We start from the raw sequence: 15,038 nt of genomic DNA, 5'->3' as shown, positions 1-15,038 counted from the left end.
TGGTTCTACCTTTTTTCATGAATGAACTTTTATTATGAACTTTACATTTGTCATGTATTGTTAATGAGCGCTACATCTTTTTTTTAATATCTCTTATTGTATCCAACAATTAGCTGCTATTCGTTCCATTGTGATATTTAGCGCAACAAATACATTATTTTTAATAAATGGCTTCAGCCAACCACTAACCATGAGTGAAAGAAACGTTTTTTTGTGTTATCATTCATATTCTCTGAAAAATGGCCAAGAAATCATAAATTCTGTCAGGGTATGTAAAATTATGACCTGTATCTGTAGATAAATCCAGAAAAATAACTGTGAGGGAATCCAACTATCATTCATGCCAAACATGCCTTTAACATGGATTAGTTGATCCAGTGTCAACCTCAGTTCAGACAAAATGTTTAGCTCATCTGAGAATCTCAGACCTTGAACAAGCACGCAGGACAGGAGGTCAGAATTTTTTATGACTCACTAAGTTGTAAAACTATGCGTGTTAGTCCTCACAGGTAAAATACTAGGTCATATTTGCAAGAATATCCAAAAATTGCACCTGTGTAATTGATATCTGATTTATCACTGTGTTATGTTTATTGCCTGACTGATAACACAAGTGGTTGCTGTAGTATGTCCAGCAATCTTAACTGCCAAGTTAATTAGTAATGAGGGGATCCCCTAGCAGAACCCTGTGTATTGCGAATAAGTAAGTGGATGAAGGCCAAAACAAGGGAAAAGCAGGACTTGTGCTATAGAAACTGGTTATGCATGCTTCTGGATGACCAAGACTGAGCCAGGGATTGTCACTGGGATCAAAAAAGTCCCCAACCAGTATAAATGGCTGACAAACTGATTGAGAATAGTAGTAAGAAGATTTCTATGTTTGTACCTTTAAAAAAAGAAAACAGAGCTTTTTGGTAGGTTGTGGGACCTAGAGTATTTATTAAAAGATAAAATCAAAATGATGTAATTTTTCATTAAGAATATTGATCATGACATGTTTCTGTTAACATAGCTTCCAACTGCCCCCCCCCATTTGGATGGATTGTTGTTCTTTTAGGAACCAAATCCCTCTGTCCCTCTTTCTGGCTTAGTTTTATTTTTTGATGGATATCTAGGACCTGAGTGAAAAAAAAAAAAAAACACTGTTGACGCAGAAAGAGGAACACCTGCAACACAGAAGGGGGGACAGCGATTATGCCCTAAATATTCTTTGTGCTGCTGTGCCGCCAAAATACCCCCCCCCCAAAAAAAAAGTATACTACTGCTGTGCTAACGCAGAAGGAATAACACCTGCGACACAAATGGGGGAGTACTAATAATACAAAATAAATATTAATGAAAACAAAATGGGATTGATCAGTGATGACACAGAAGTGTTGTACACACCAACACTTCATTAGCACCACAACATTGTGTTATTCACACTATACTACACTGTATTATATACACTGCACTACACTTTGTTATATACATGGCACTAAACTGTGTTATATACACTGCCCTACACTGTATTATATACTCTGCACTACACTGTATTATATATACCACATTACACTGTGTTATATACACCGCACTACACTGTGTTATATACACCACACTATACTGTGTTATATACACTGCACTGTGTTATATACACTTTCCTACACTGTATTATATACACAGCATTACACTGTGCTATATAAACTGCACTACACTGTATTATATACACCACACTACACTGTGCTATATACACCGCACTACACTGTGTTATATACACTACACTGTATTATATATACACTACACTGTGTTATATACTCTGCACTACACTGTGTTATATACACTACACTGACCGCACAATCACCTAACTACCTGGCTAATTTCCATTAATATGCACTCTATATGGCCGCTGTGTAAGCAAACTTATATAGTGTGGGGCTTGGGCTTAGCCCCTGAGCCATGATTGGCCAAAGGTATCCTGCCTTTGGCCAATCATGGCTCTCACAGTACATCATGCTGTGATTGGCCAAATCATACAGGTCAGGTGCATGCTTTGGCCAATCAGCAGCCATCAATGCACTGTGATCTCGCAGTGCATTATGGGGCGCTTGGCGGTGGGGGAAACCCCTCATTTGTTCAACAAACAAATGAACACCCAATGTTCGAGTCAAACTTAGGTTTGACTCAAACATCAAGCCCATCCCTATTTAGGAAGTGTGGTAGTCTGCCCCAACGGAGTTGGTAGGTGAACCAACTAGTGTTTTTCTGTGAGGAGCTGATTTCATTCCAGGTTGGCTTAAAGGTCTTCTATCTGTAAAGACTACAACTTTTTGTCCCTCATCTGGAGCCTGCCAAGTCCAGGTTTGTCCTGTACCCTAGCCCTCTCTCCCATGAGTGCTGAGTGAGAGACGTAAAACTCTATCTCTTGCATCGAGAGTGACTGGGATCCATCTGTACACATTGCTCCACTTTTGCTGAAGACCTATATCTATATAACTATATCTTGAGGTGAAATGCTAGCCCACTCTGTTTCCGAAGTATCGCATGTGCCTTGGGGTCAGGGGGGTGATTTATTTAAACACTTACAGCGTCTTTATGAAGCAATGAATGTGACATTCACCACACATACACTGGTGAATCATTCTCAGTTTTTTTAATGAATGCACTAAGAATATTAACTGGGAATATCACATTTACGGCTTGTAAAAATTAAAAGTGTAGTGTAGTGTAGTGTAGTATACGTTAGGCCCAACTTTTTTTATTTCCTGTCTTGGAAGGGTAAACGCCTCTGTTAGTTTATTTTGTCTGTCTGTGTTCCTGTCCCATAGACAGGACAGAAAGTGAGAAGAATTCTTAACAAATTGAGAGGAATTCCCCTTTTAGACAGTTGTCACTGGAACAGGTGTGCCCATTAGAAGAAGTATTCTCACCCCATGAAAGAGAAACCTACTCTCACCCAATGAAAGAGAAACCTACTCTCACCCCATGAACGAGAAAACTATTCTCATCCCACGTTCCAATGACAAATGTAAAATTTTGAATTTTCCCTTACTTTCTTTCTGAGTGACAAATGGTCACCAAAACAAACAGAGAGGGTGAATCTCCTCAGCGGAGACATAGATAACTATAAAAACGCAACCAAGGTACTATTCTTTCCCTATTCTATCCAAAACATTTGGCTACACATACACTTTTATAACAGGGCCCATAACACCTAAGTGCAGCACAGTGGTGTAATGGGTAGCAATCTCACCTAGCTGCAATAGGGTTGCTGGTTCAAATCCTGACCATCCATGACACCCTCTGCCTGGAGTGTGCATGTTCTCCCTGTGGCTGCATGTTTTTCCTCTGGTTTCCTCCCACACTCCAAAGACATCCTGATAGGTTAATTCGATCCTGTCTGTAAATTGGCCCTAGAATGTCTACATGTGTATGTGTTTGTAAGCATGTCAGGACCCTATGGGGTACAGGACCATGCTGTATCAAGATGCAACTCAACTCAACCTCTTTCATTGTGATGTGTTAAAGCACTGCACCATACATAGAGCTTTGTGCTGATGCATGTTAAAATATGCAATTTAACACACATTACTAGCATGGATATGAATGGACCCTTAGTGAATAAAGATGCATCTGTATGTTAGATGGGGTGTGTCCCTAATCTCTAGAATGCCCCTCATTGATACTTCTTTCTTTCTTTTTTTTTTACTGTCTGTGTAGCGTTACCCCAGAATGAGCTGCTTGATGTATCGACATGTGCTCAACAAAAAAATGTGTTTCATTTCCATTACATAGGTTGAATAAAGACACCAGCCCATCCAGTTCAACCTGAGTGAGTGTCTACAATTGTCCCTATCCCTGTACATTGCACACTCACATCAGTACCCTCAAAGAGCTCATAATGCAAGGTCCCCCTTCATATATGTAGCACTGACCCCCGAAGGAGCGGCTGATTTGCCGGGTTTACCGTTACCTTCTAGACCTCGTGTACGTCTAGGGGTTTCCTGAGTTAAATGGCCCAAAGAATTGTAGAAACTGACACTGGATGCGCTTTTGGGATTTTTATTTGAAAAAAAGAGTATACAAAACACGTCAAGTCTCTCGATGAGGGTTGGAGGGTTTAGGTAGGAAGTTCAGGTACTCTTAGAACTACTCAAAACAGGAAGTCTCTCACTATAGAAATCCAGAGAATAGCCATTCACAACTGGATTCACACAGCTACCGGATAGACCTCCTCTCACTAGGCCGATAGAGTGTTCAGATAAAGCGAAGCCTCTGCTACAGACTTGCATATGGAACGTTTGAATAAAGTCTCTGCCACAGACTTGTTGTAGAACACTTGTAGTAAAGTCTCTGCCACAGACTTGTTGTAGAACACTTTAGTAAACTGAAGGATGTAGACAAATTTAGAGAGCCCTCATACGGTACCAGTATCTTGCAGCCAGTCCGGCGATACTGTACAAGTGTAGATTCACTTCACGTCTTTCAACTAAGCCTCCAGGCTCCTTCTGAGAGGCCAGCCTTCAGCGTGGCCTTCTCTCGAAGAGTCCTCCCCAGGTTGCTTCCTCAGTTGCTGGGCCTCTCCACAGATGACACGGCACTGGACCACCTCCAAATCCTCCCTCCAGTTACTTTGCCTCGGGCTAGCCAGCCCCGAGACTTGGAATTGGATGAATCCGCACCCCAGGCCATGAGGGCCATGGGGGCTGGTCAGGAGGACCAGGACCAAACAGACAGAAATATCTTCTGGACTGAATCCCAGAAGCATGTGATGTCAGTACCTTAAGTACCCTCTTCCAGAATGCACAGCAGGATGACACTCCCACTGGGCTGGCTCAGAGAAAAAGTGTCACTCAATGCGCCCAGCTGAACTGCGTTCTCACACTTGGCAATGATGACAGCACCACCTGTGGCCAAGCAGTGCAATCCAGCTAGACTGGTACTGAAACCATAATTTGGTATAATTAAACCCAAAACCAAACTGCAGTTCTAGGAACTTTAAATAGAGAAAAACACATAGCGTGTGCTCTTCAGGAGCTGGCGCTACATATACTAGGGTCAATTTTGGACAGAAGCCAATTAACCTACCAGCATGTCTTTGGAGTGTGGGAGGGAACCAGAGTCCCTGGAGGAAACCCACACAGGCACAGGGAGAACATGCAATTTCCAGGCAGGTAGTGTTGTGGTTGGGATTCAAACCAGTGACCCTTTTTTACTGATAGGTGAGAGTGCTAACCACTACACCATTGTGCCACCCCTAAACTTGACTCATAACAATTCATAATTTTCATAAGACGTGGGATTTCATATTCGGATTCGTTTGTATTTTCTTAACAGATATATTTTCATTGATACAAAATGATTCGTAATTCCGTCTAATTTTCTTAGATTCAAAATTTGAAATTTTTTTAGATAATAATTTTCAATTATTTGGTACACTACTCGTAATTTAGTAATTGTTACTTTTGTGAAATTGCCTTTTTCGGTGATTCGTACTTTCGTAGGAAATAAAGTATAATAATCCTTTGCTTGCTTTTCTAATAAGTCCTGTACTTAATCCAGTCCACTCCCTCAGTCACGAGACCTGTCTCCTCCTCAACTGAATCTAAAAAGATTCAAAAATGCAGTGTGACACAAAAGGGATAAGCTGATTGGCTAAAGGTATTAAAGCGGGATTCCACTGCCATTTTTTTTTTTTTTTAACTGTGTCACTGGTGGGCGATTCCTACGGTGTCTTTGCAGTCACGATCTGCGTCTTTTTAACTCCCGGCGTGACGATTTCATTGCTAAGGAAAACTTTTAAAAAAACAGTCCGGCAGTTTCCATTTTCACTGTGGGCGTTTGAAGCCCACAGGCATTTACTTCCTGGATGCGATGATGCTGAGCTCCCAGCATGCACCGCTCCATCTCGCACATGCTCATTGAGTGTCCTCTTTGTTTTCCTTCCTCTTGCCTCCTGTGCTATAGTGGTAATGGCAGATAGAGCTGCCTGCCCACTTTCAAAATGGCAATTTCGGACATGCCCTCGTCACGTGACCGGCGTCCTCCTTCCGAAATCTCACGAGATTTCGACATGACTGTGTCCCCCACTGATTCCTGGGAAATAGCTAAAAAAGTTCCCAGGGACCATTGCGAAGCCCATAAACACGCCTACTCCCACGGGAGGAGAGCCCGGAAGTCGGCATAAACATTAAAAATAAAAGGTAAATACTGCATATTATTTTATTTCAATGGTCATAACTGCATCTATGTTCCAAAGCCATTTGAATAAGATGAACTTGCAATTTTCTGTACAAAACCGCTTTAAGTAAGGTACATCACTCACTAATACACTGCCCATTCCAAAGAAAGGTTCGAGAACATGAAATTACGAACATACATATTGAGATACACTTACACTGTCCATTCTAAAGAATGTTTCGAGAACACCAACAAAGGAAATTACAAACAGACGAAGAAACGAAATTACAAACACACAAATGAAAATACTAACATACAAAATTATGAACAAAGGATTGAAAATACGATTGTATTGTAAATCATTTGTTATAGATGTAATTTTCTTTCTTTTACTGTTTCGGAGTTTTGTATTTTCGTAAGTTTGTCCGTTCGTAAGTTCGTATTTTCACATGCTCATTATTTTGCTTATTCGTATTTTCGGAATTTTCGTATTTTGGTTCTTTCAGCTATTCAGATGTTCAAATTGATCTGAATGTACGAATACTAACAGATTCATACGAAAATCCATTCGTTACGAACCGAATCACACATGTCTAGTATCAGGTCCTCTGTTCTTATTGCACGACTCTGCAAACAGCTCAGTACTCTCTGACACACCTGGTTTGGCAAGAGAATGCTGCAGATACCTATACCTGGATAAGCATAAGTATCCCAAATGCATTAATGCAAAGGCACCAGAAACTGACACCAAACCGGTGGACTGCGAGTAATGTATAGCAGTGGTTCTCAATCTCACTCCTCAACTACCCCCAACAGGCCATGTTTTCAGGTTTTCCTTTTACTTTGCACAGCTGCTTTAACTCAATATCAATGACATGGTATTGATAAGAGCTATTTTATCTAAGGGAAGTTCCCAAATCGTGGCCCATGGGGGGTACTTGAAGACTCAGGTTGAGAACCACTGATGTACAGTATATTGTAACAGATGAATGAGTGAGAGATACCACAACATTACATGAAATAAAGAATGATGTAGTAATAAGCTGCATCTAAAGATGATGATCAGACAATAGCTAAGCAATTGGACTTTCTGACAGCAAATAGTAAAAGCTCCAAATGTATACTTTTGTCTTTAAGCTGCATTGGGTGCCCCAAACAAGGGAAAAGGGCCTGCAAGTGATCACCGTAACAGCAGCCAGTAAGTGATTGACTCCCTTCTAGCAGCTTTTTGACGGCTTTTTTTAGGGGCCCAAACTTTATGTTGGCGCACTTAAAATACTGTCCTTTTGAGGATTCTGCATGCAGTGGTACAGTGTTCCTAAATGACAATCAGTCTCACTCTGCTAGCATCTGTAGTCTAAAGTCAGCCATCGGTTTCTCACCAGTCCTGTGTGCACAGCAACCTTTTGTTCAGATGCATGGCAAATAGTGGATTCCTCTTGCATCAAAAATATTTGTCGTTTAAAAAAAAAAATGATTCTAATAAATAACTTCAACTTTCTTTGCACCGGAAGCATAATTATAGTACATTAATTGGAAAGACAAATTGCACTGTTGACAAGTTACCAGGCACCTTAGTTCCCAGATGAAAGAATATATTTTGATTATTATAATAATAATGAAATCCTTTCTGGGTTTTGCCAAACTCATTATGAGTAGAAAACTCTGGACTAAACAAATCAGAATCATGGAGAAAAAAATCCACCGAACAATGCCTCTCATTTCTGCACCCTGCCCCATCTACTTTAGGGTCAAGCACAAATTGGCACACTTTGGCATCTTTGTCTCGAATGGAAGAAGGCCTTGGCCCAGCATTGGCAGGACAGAGGGGCAGGTGCTCCTCATGAGGTTGAGTTCTCCACTATGTTCCATATTTACCCGCTGTGTGCTCACATTCAGTTAAGTATAAATTAGCATTTTCTTAACTTCACATCAAATTTTCCATTGTGTCATTTACTGTTTGATGCTCTAGCAGGCTTTTTAAGATTTAAAAATCTGAATACATCAAGAGCTAACCTGGGCAGTCAAATGTTTTTGTATGAGACCCTAGGGCAGTGATGGTGAACCTTGGCACCCCAGATGTTTTGGAGCTACATTTCCCATGATGCTCATCCACTCTGCAGTGTAGTTGAGCATCATGGGAAATGTAGTTCCAAAACATCCTGGGTGCCAAGGTTTGCCATCACTGCCCAAGGGGCATGTGACACTTAGTTACAGTTAGGCTCAGTTTGGCTCTAGCTGTGACAGATCTATCAATAGAGCTGGGAGGCGGGACATCGGATGACAGCAGTCATCCGATGAGGTTCTGAGAGGTTGGGGTGAGAGCCATGGCACAAATGAAGGGGTCCCGTGAGGATCACAGTGAATGAAGGTGTTCACTGTACACGCTGTTAGAAAGAGTCCCCCTCCAGGTCCAATGCTGGCAGCACTCATACATCTATTTCCCAAAGACAACCTCTGGATATGACGCTGAGCAAGTGCACTCAGCTTCTTTGGTCCACCATGGCAAGGCCTGTTCTGAGTGGAACCTGTCCTGTTAAACCATTGTATGGTCTTGGCCACCATGCTGTGGCTCAGTTTCACCGTCTTGGTAATCTTCTTATAGCCTAGGCCATCTTTATGTATAGTAACAATTTTTTTTTTCAGATATTCAGAGTGTTCTTTGCCATGAGATGCCATGTTGAACTTCCAGTGACCAGTATGAGAGAGTGAGAGCGATAACACCAAATTTAAAACACCTGCTGCCCATTCACACCTGAGACCTTGTAACACTAACATAGACATTTTCACTTAGGGGTGTACTCACGTTTTTTGCCAGCGGTTTAGACATTAATGGCTGAGTTATTTTGAGGGGACAGCAAATTTACACGGTTATACAAATTTTACATTCACAACTTTACATTGTAGCAAAGCATAATTTCTTCAGTGTTGTCACATAAAGAGATATAATAAAAATATTTACAAAAATTTGAGGGGTGTACTCACTTTTGTGAGATACTGTATATACATATAGTATTTAGAAACTACATGGGGTATTTTCTGATAATGGTGAACTAATCCTTTAAATCTTCTTATGAAAAGTCATTGTCGATTGTTAATAAATTTGTGTGAAATCAGGGAAAATAATACACAGGATAATATTCTAAAAACGTATTTATTTTATAAAAAAGTTTCACATTTTATAGAATATATAATATAGAATTTTATAGATAACATTAAGTATAAATATAAATACATAAATAATCATATGGTATGTATAATATTAATATAATAGTAAATATATAAATAGTAATAAATATATAGAATATAGTATACATATATTATATTAATAATAATTTCAATGCTACAACACTTAATTTGCATTTCACAAACTGCACTTTACCATATGGATTAAAGTGCGTGTACATCCAAATTTTTTAGTTTTTCATTTTGTAGGGCAGGGGTTGGCAACCTTTTCCACATGTGCCAATTTCCATTAGAAAGCTGGCATGCCAGTGAACAATATGAAATCATTATGTAGACATGTGATGTTTGATTTTACAGGTGCCACTGAAAAAGGCACCGTGTTTTAGGTTGCTGACCACAAAGTAGAGGATGGTTAAATACCCTGCAATTTTCTTTCTTTATTCTTGTCTATGTTCTGTTGGGGGGATTTTGCTTACATCCTTTACTTGAGATACAACAGGATGTAAGAGTGGTGTTCTCATTGGTGGGTAAAAAGTAATGTCCTATGAACATTGGATTTTATCACATATGTCCAACAGATAGATGATTAGAAGTAGGCGTACAGGGAGCAGAGAAGATGATTAGTAGTGGATATACAGAGAGCGGAGCAGATGATTACTAGTGGATGTAAAGGAAGAGGAGCAAATGATAAGTAGTAGATGTACAGGGAGAAGCAGAAGATTAGTTGTAGATGTACAGGGGATTGGAGAAGTTGATTAGTAGTAGATGTATTAGGAGTGGAGCAGATGATTAGTAGTAGTAGCTGTATGAGGAGCGGACACAAGTACAGCCCACTGTGATAAGCTCCATCTCCAGTGAGTAGATATAGTCACAGTCTCTCTGCTGCCGGCGAAGAACTATCATCTCCTGCTGGATGGGATAGGAGATCAGATCCGGGTCCTCATTACCTTCGGAGTCTATACAGGCAAAGGTGAAGCAGTCCGCTTCTGAGATCTCCAAGGGGAATCTGTCAGCATCTGTGTTAAGTCTGAAAAAAAAAGAAAATTCAGGTCAGTGTGTCCACTGGTTTAAAGTGGTTGTAAACCCTGTACTACCACTTTTACCTACAGGTAAGCCTATAATAAGATTTACCGGTAGGTACTGAATATCTCCTAAACTTGCACCCTTTAGCGGATATTCACTGTATCACGTCATTGGCACATGCACACTGAAGAAACTGCTCGCTGGTGCCATTTTTTCAGTAGCTGTGCCATGACCGGTGGCTCCTGTGCGCATGTGCGAGAGTGATGTAATTGTGGCTCTGACCAATCACGGTGTTGGAGCCTGCGAACCCGGAAATAACTCCGGGAGACATGGCGCTGGTCACATCGGTGTACAGGGACCACTGCAACAGCCTCGATCTAAGGTAAGTATTTCATAATGCTTATGCCTTTGCTTTGCAGTTTGTTATTTTTTTTTTTAAAGCATTTACAACAACTTTAACCACTGGCTAGGGCGCACTGATGCCTAGGGCACCGAGCCACTGGTGTCCCTACTCTTCTCTCTCTGCAGCAAGCAACTAAGTCTCAGCATCAGCAGACAGCTGCTGCTCCGTTGGCACATAGTGTCAGAGGTGCAGCGGCAGGAAAGGTCTGTGTCCCGACTCCTGAATGAATGGAAGCAAGCAAACATCCCCAGCTGTGCCGCTGTGAGCCTCTGATCAGTCATCAGTGACCTGTGATTGCTGTCTGTAATGTGACCACAGCCAGACAGCTATGCCTCTCTGCTCATACGTGATTCATAATCCTGTGTCCACTGGCCTTGCCCCCTCTGGCGTAGAGGCCGTTCTCCATCCTGGCCTGTCCTAAACAATGCCTGCAGCGTCACTCAAGTGCCATAGCACCTGGCTTCAGTGCTCTGGGCTTGGTGACTGGTGGAGCCTGCTTGGAGGAGGCACTGAGGCAGGCAGAGTTTAAAATTGTTCCTCGCACATGCACTGGTAGGGACACGTCGTTGGATGGATGCAGAGCAGTCTGCAGAGCCCCAGATCCAGACAAATATTTTCACTGTCTGAGATTGCATTATCACAGATTCCTAAATGTATTTGGTGTATAAAGACTGATCTGTCCATGTACCGAGGGGTTGGGTCTTGCCCTCCTTCCCTGGCAGGCTGCATTGATTGGTGCTGGTGAGGCTGCATTTGATGGGCGCTGGTGAGGCTGCGTTTTATGGGGATGCTGGTAAGGCTGCATTGATGGGTGCTGGTGATGCTGGATTGATGGGTGCTGGTGAGGCTGCATTGATGGGCACTGGTAGGCTGCATTGATGGGCACGGGTAGGCTGCATTTGATGGGCGCTGGTGAGGCTGCATTGATGGATGCTGGTAGGCTGCATTTGATGGGCGCTTCATTAAAAAGATGGGGTATAAATGGGCAGGGTAAAGGGGGTGGAGCCAAGGGAGGGCAACAAAGTTAGGTTTTGCCTAGGGTGTCAAAAATCCTTGCACCAGCCCTGCCACTGACCTCACTTTGCGCCTTACTCTCAAAACTAGGAGCATGACGGGAGGGTTGCATGAATCTTGCTGCAATGAATTATATATAACTCAGATTATGGTATAATAGGCTTGAAAAGGGCCATAGGAATGAAATAGTCAAAAGCAAAGCAATTTGAGTCAGCATATTATTCCCACATGGGCCCTAAAGCACAGTCTCTTCTTGGAAGGATCAGTCTTTCAGGCAGATACCAAAAGTGTCAGATGACCAGGCTGGGCCTAGAGCTTGTGAACATTCTATAGAAGAAATATTACCTGAATTCCCAGGGTGACAGAGAACGCCTGTTTATATCTGTAACTTCCAACACACTGTCCATGTAATCAGTGTCGATAATGCTGGCGTCCAGGGTCATACTGGTTCGCAGATGCCAATTCTTCCTCCCTGCACATCTCTTTGTGGACTCCAGTGGGAAGTGGTCATCTTTGGGCTCTTCATGAGGACTGGCATGTGACAGGTAACCCTCTGGTAGGAAGGCTGAATAACAGACTGACACCAAGACCACCACCTGTGCAACATGATCAGAGGGACACTTAATCAAACATGACATTAGCAGTTTTATTTATTTATAACAATAACATATAGATTGATTGCTCTCGGCGACCTGATATGGAGGTCCTCTGGACCCCTTATCAGTCATCTTATATATTTTATATTTCGGTGAATTGTTCTTCCATTGCTGACACCCAGGAAGAGTGCAGCTTTCCTGTCCATCCTTGCTGACCACAATTAGTATAGTCCACATAGGGATATACACTATAGTACAAAAAGTATTGGGACACATGCTTTTATGGACCTTGTTTGTGCACTAGTGCACAGTCATGTTGGAACAGGAAGGGGCCATCCCCTAACTGTTACCACAAAGTTGGGAACATGAAATTGTCCAAAATGTCTTGGTATGCTGACGCCTTAAGGGTTCCCTTTACTGGAATTAAAGGGCCAAGCCCAACCCCTGGAAAAAACAACCCCACACCATAATCCATCCTCCACCAAATGATTTTCACCAATGCACAAAGCAATGTCCATAAAGAAATGGATTAATGAGTTTTACGTGAACGACTTGACTGGCCTGCACAGAGTACAGACCTCAACTTTATAGAACACCTTTGGGATGAATTAGAGCAGAGACTGGGGGCCTTCTGATCCAACATCAGTGGCTGACCTCACAAATGCGCTCCTGGAAGAATGGTCAAACATTGCCATAGACACATTTATAAACCTTGTGGACAGCCTCCCCGAAAGATTTGAAGCTGTTATAGCTGCAAAGGGTAGGCCAACTCAATGTTGAAGCCTACAGACTAAGACTGGGATGTCATTAAAGGTCATTTACAGGATGTTACAGGAACATTGGTAGACCGGTTTCACATGGATAACTCGTGCTTGTTCACCAGCCTACCAATGTTCCTGTAACGTCCTATCTATGTCCTTTGGCACTTTGGCAATAAAGTAACTATTCTACAGAAGTTCTTCCTTTAATGGTGTGCAAAATTTTCCTTTTCTTCAATTACTATTGACAGTGGTGAGCCGGGGCTAGCACCCATGAGGAAATCTTAATCCACAGCCTGAGCGGTGTTACACTCTTTCTGGACTGTGTGTAAAGGCAGGCATCCCAATACTTTTGGTAATATAGTGTATATATGATAAGGTTACAACATGTTTAAAAGGTCATACAGTATTCCAATAATAGGTCATTGGGTGATTTGTTTTTTTCTCTGCAATCATCTAGTTGCGTGGCAAGGGGTCAGGAGGACCCCTTCAGCAATTCAGCAATAGACAAGCAAATCAACTGCAGGTGAAGAAATTAACAGGGGTGCATGAGAGCAGTAGCCAATATTTCTGGTGTCCTGAGGATTTTAAATTGGGACCACACAAAATTATTTTTATCATTACAAATACATAAAAAAAAAGACAAAAAAAAAGAATCTAAACACCATATACTAGGTTTACCCAATCACTGGCAAATGAAGAAGTATCATGAATATACCCTAATTGAAAATGAGGTTCTCTGATGATAATGTGATTTTAACAGGCCTGAAAATACATCAAAGTAGTCTTTTATTGTTTGGAGCATGCATTTACCATTTATACAAATCTAAGTTAAGTTTAATTATCGGAGATCAATTTTTACAGAAAGACAGAAGAGCAGTCTAGTATAAAACTTGAAAATGATTCTCTCAAAAGAGGTTATATTCTTGGTTAGTGCATAGACATAAGAAGAATGAGATAACTTACACAGATGAGGGCAGAGTTTGTGATCGCCATTCTGCTGTCTCTGTAAAGTGTTTTCTAAGTTTCTGGAGATCTGGAGGTTCTCTTGGTCTTCTCCACCAGGTATCTGCCCTACAGTATATATACCAATTGTACCTCCATTGGTGGTTTCCATCTGAATTCCCTGAACTCCCATCCCCGATTGGGAGTTCAGGCGTGGGAGATAAGCATCCTTTGTACTTCCCCAAAATTATCTCTAGGGTCTTATCTTCACAAACAATGTCCAGTGATGTTCTTATCTTTGACATTTATTATAGTGTCCTCTGATAATTTTCTTTTCTAATCCAGCCCCGAGTGGGACTTTCCATTTTGTGCAAAATGTGCACCCCAAGTTGGTCTATAATATTCTCTGCTTAACACAGCCCTGTTTCTTCCTTGGAGAGACTTTGTTTCATAGGCTGATAATAAATCTATGATTGTAATCCCACAAATGTGTCATCTCTTTTTTCATTAGAGGAAACCTGTGCAAAGTTTTAACAAAGGCATTCTGATAACAGGCTGATGTCACCAGAAGAAAAAATGAGTTTGAGTTAGTGGAACTGGAAGTTTTCACCTGTTTGGCCTCATGCACACAGACACTTTAGACAGAGAGAACCCACCCCAAAAAAGGGCCCACAATGTAAAAAAGCGTGAAAAGAAGTATTAAACGCAAAAATTCAATTTTATTGACACAACAATTTTAAAATCAGAAGAGAAACAATACATGGCTGGTATGGCAGCTAAAACGCCAGTAGGAACAAAACATAGATACACCGGATAGACATATCTGGTTGGCCTCATAGTGAGTGAGTCATGGCCACTACATGCACAGGACCCCGATGCCTTTCAGAATACTGATGCCTTCTTCAGTGGGTTAGTAGCAATAAGGTAGGTATCTGTACTTTAGAACAAACAAATATA

The 15,038-nt window shown here is 41.4% G+C and overlaps 1 protein-coding gene across 1 annotated transcript; it reads right to left on the bottom strand.

The window, feature by feature from the left end:
* Positions 1 to 9,500: 9,500 nt before the first annotated feature.
* On the bottom strand, positions 9,501 to 14,221 carry LOC143990289 (interleukin-17F-like). Its single transcript, XM_077490348.1, has 3 exons — positions 14,103 to 14,221; positions 12,128 to 12,378; positions 9,501 to 10,369 (listed from the first exon to the last, which is right to left on the bottom strand). The coding sequence occupies exons 1-3, from the start codon at positions 14,130 to 14,132 to the stop codon at positions 10,132 to 10,134; spliced, it is 519 nt and encodes a 172-aa protein (XP_077346474.1). The 5' UTR covers positions 14,133 to 14,221; the 3' UTR covers positions 9,501 to 10,131.
* Between the last annotated feature and the right edge of the window lie 817 nt (positions 14,222 to 15,038).

The sequence above is a fragment of the Lithobates pipiens genome, unplaced genomic scaffold (genome assembly GCF_037356315.1).
Source record: "Lithobates pipiens isolate NorthernLeopardFrog02 unplaced genomic scaffold, aLitPip1_a1.2 Scaffold_18, whole genome shotgun sequence".
Classification (NCBI taxonomy): Eukaryota; Metazoa; Chordata; class Amphibia; order Anura; family Ranidae; genus Lithobates; species Lithobates pipiens.
Note: the sequence above shows the minus strand (reverse complement) of the source record. Positions and strands in the feature narration are given on the sequence as shown.

Bases quoted from the DNA above. Each gene is read 5' to 3' on its own strand.
- LOC143990289 (XM_077490348.1), bottom strand. From the start codon at position 14,132: ATGGCGATCACAAACTCTGCCCTCATCTGT. The intron at 12,379-14,102 runs GTAAGTTATCTC...CATGTTGCACAG, and splicing joins CAAACTCTGCCCTCATCTGT to GTGGTGGTCTTGGTGTCAGT. The intron at 10,370-12,127 runs GTAATATTTCTT...TTTTTTTTTCAG, and splicing joins CTGTCACCCTGGGAATTCAG to ACTTAACACAGATGCTGACA.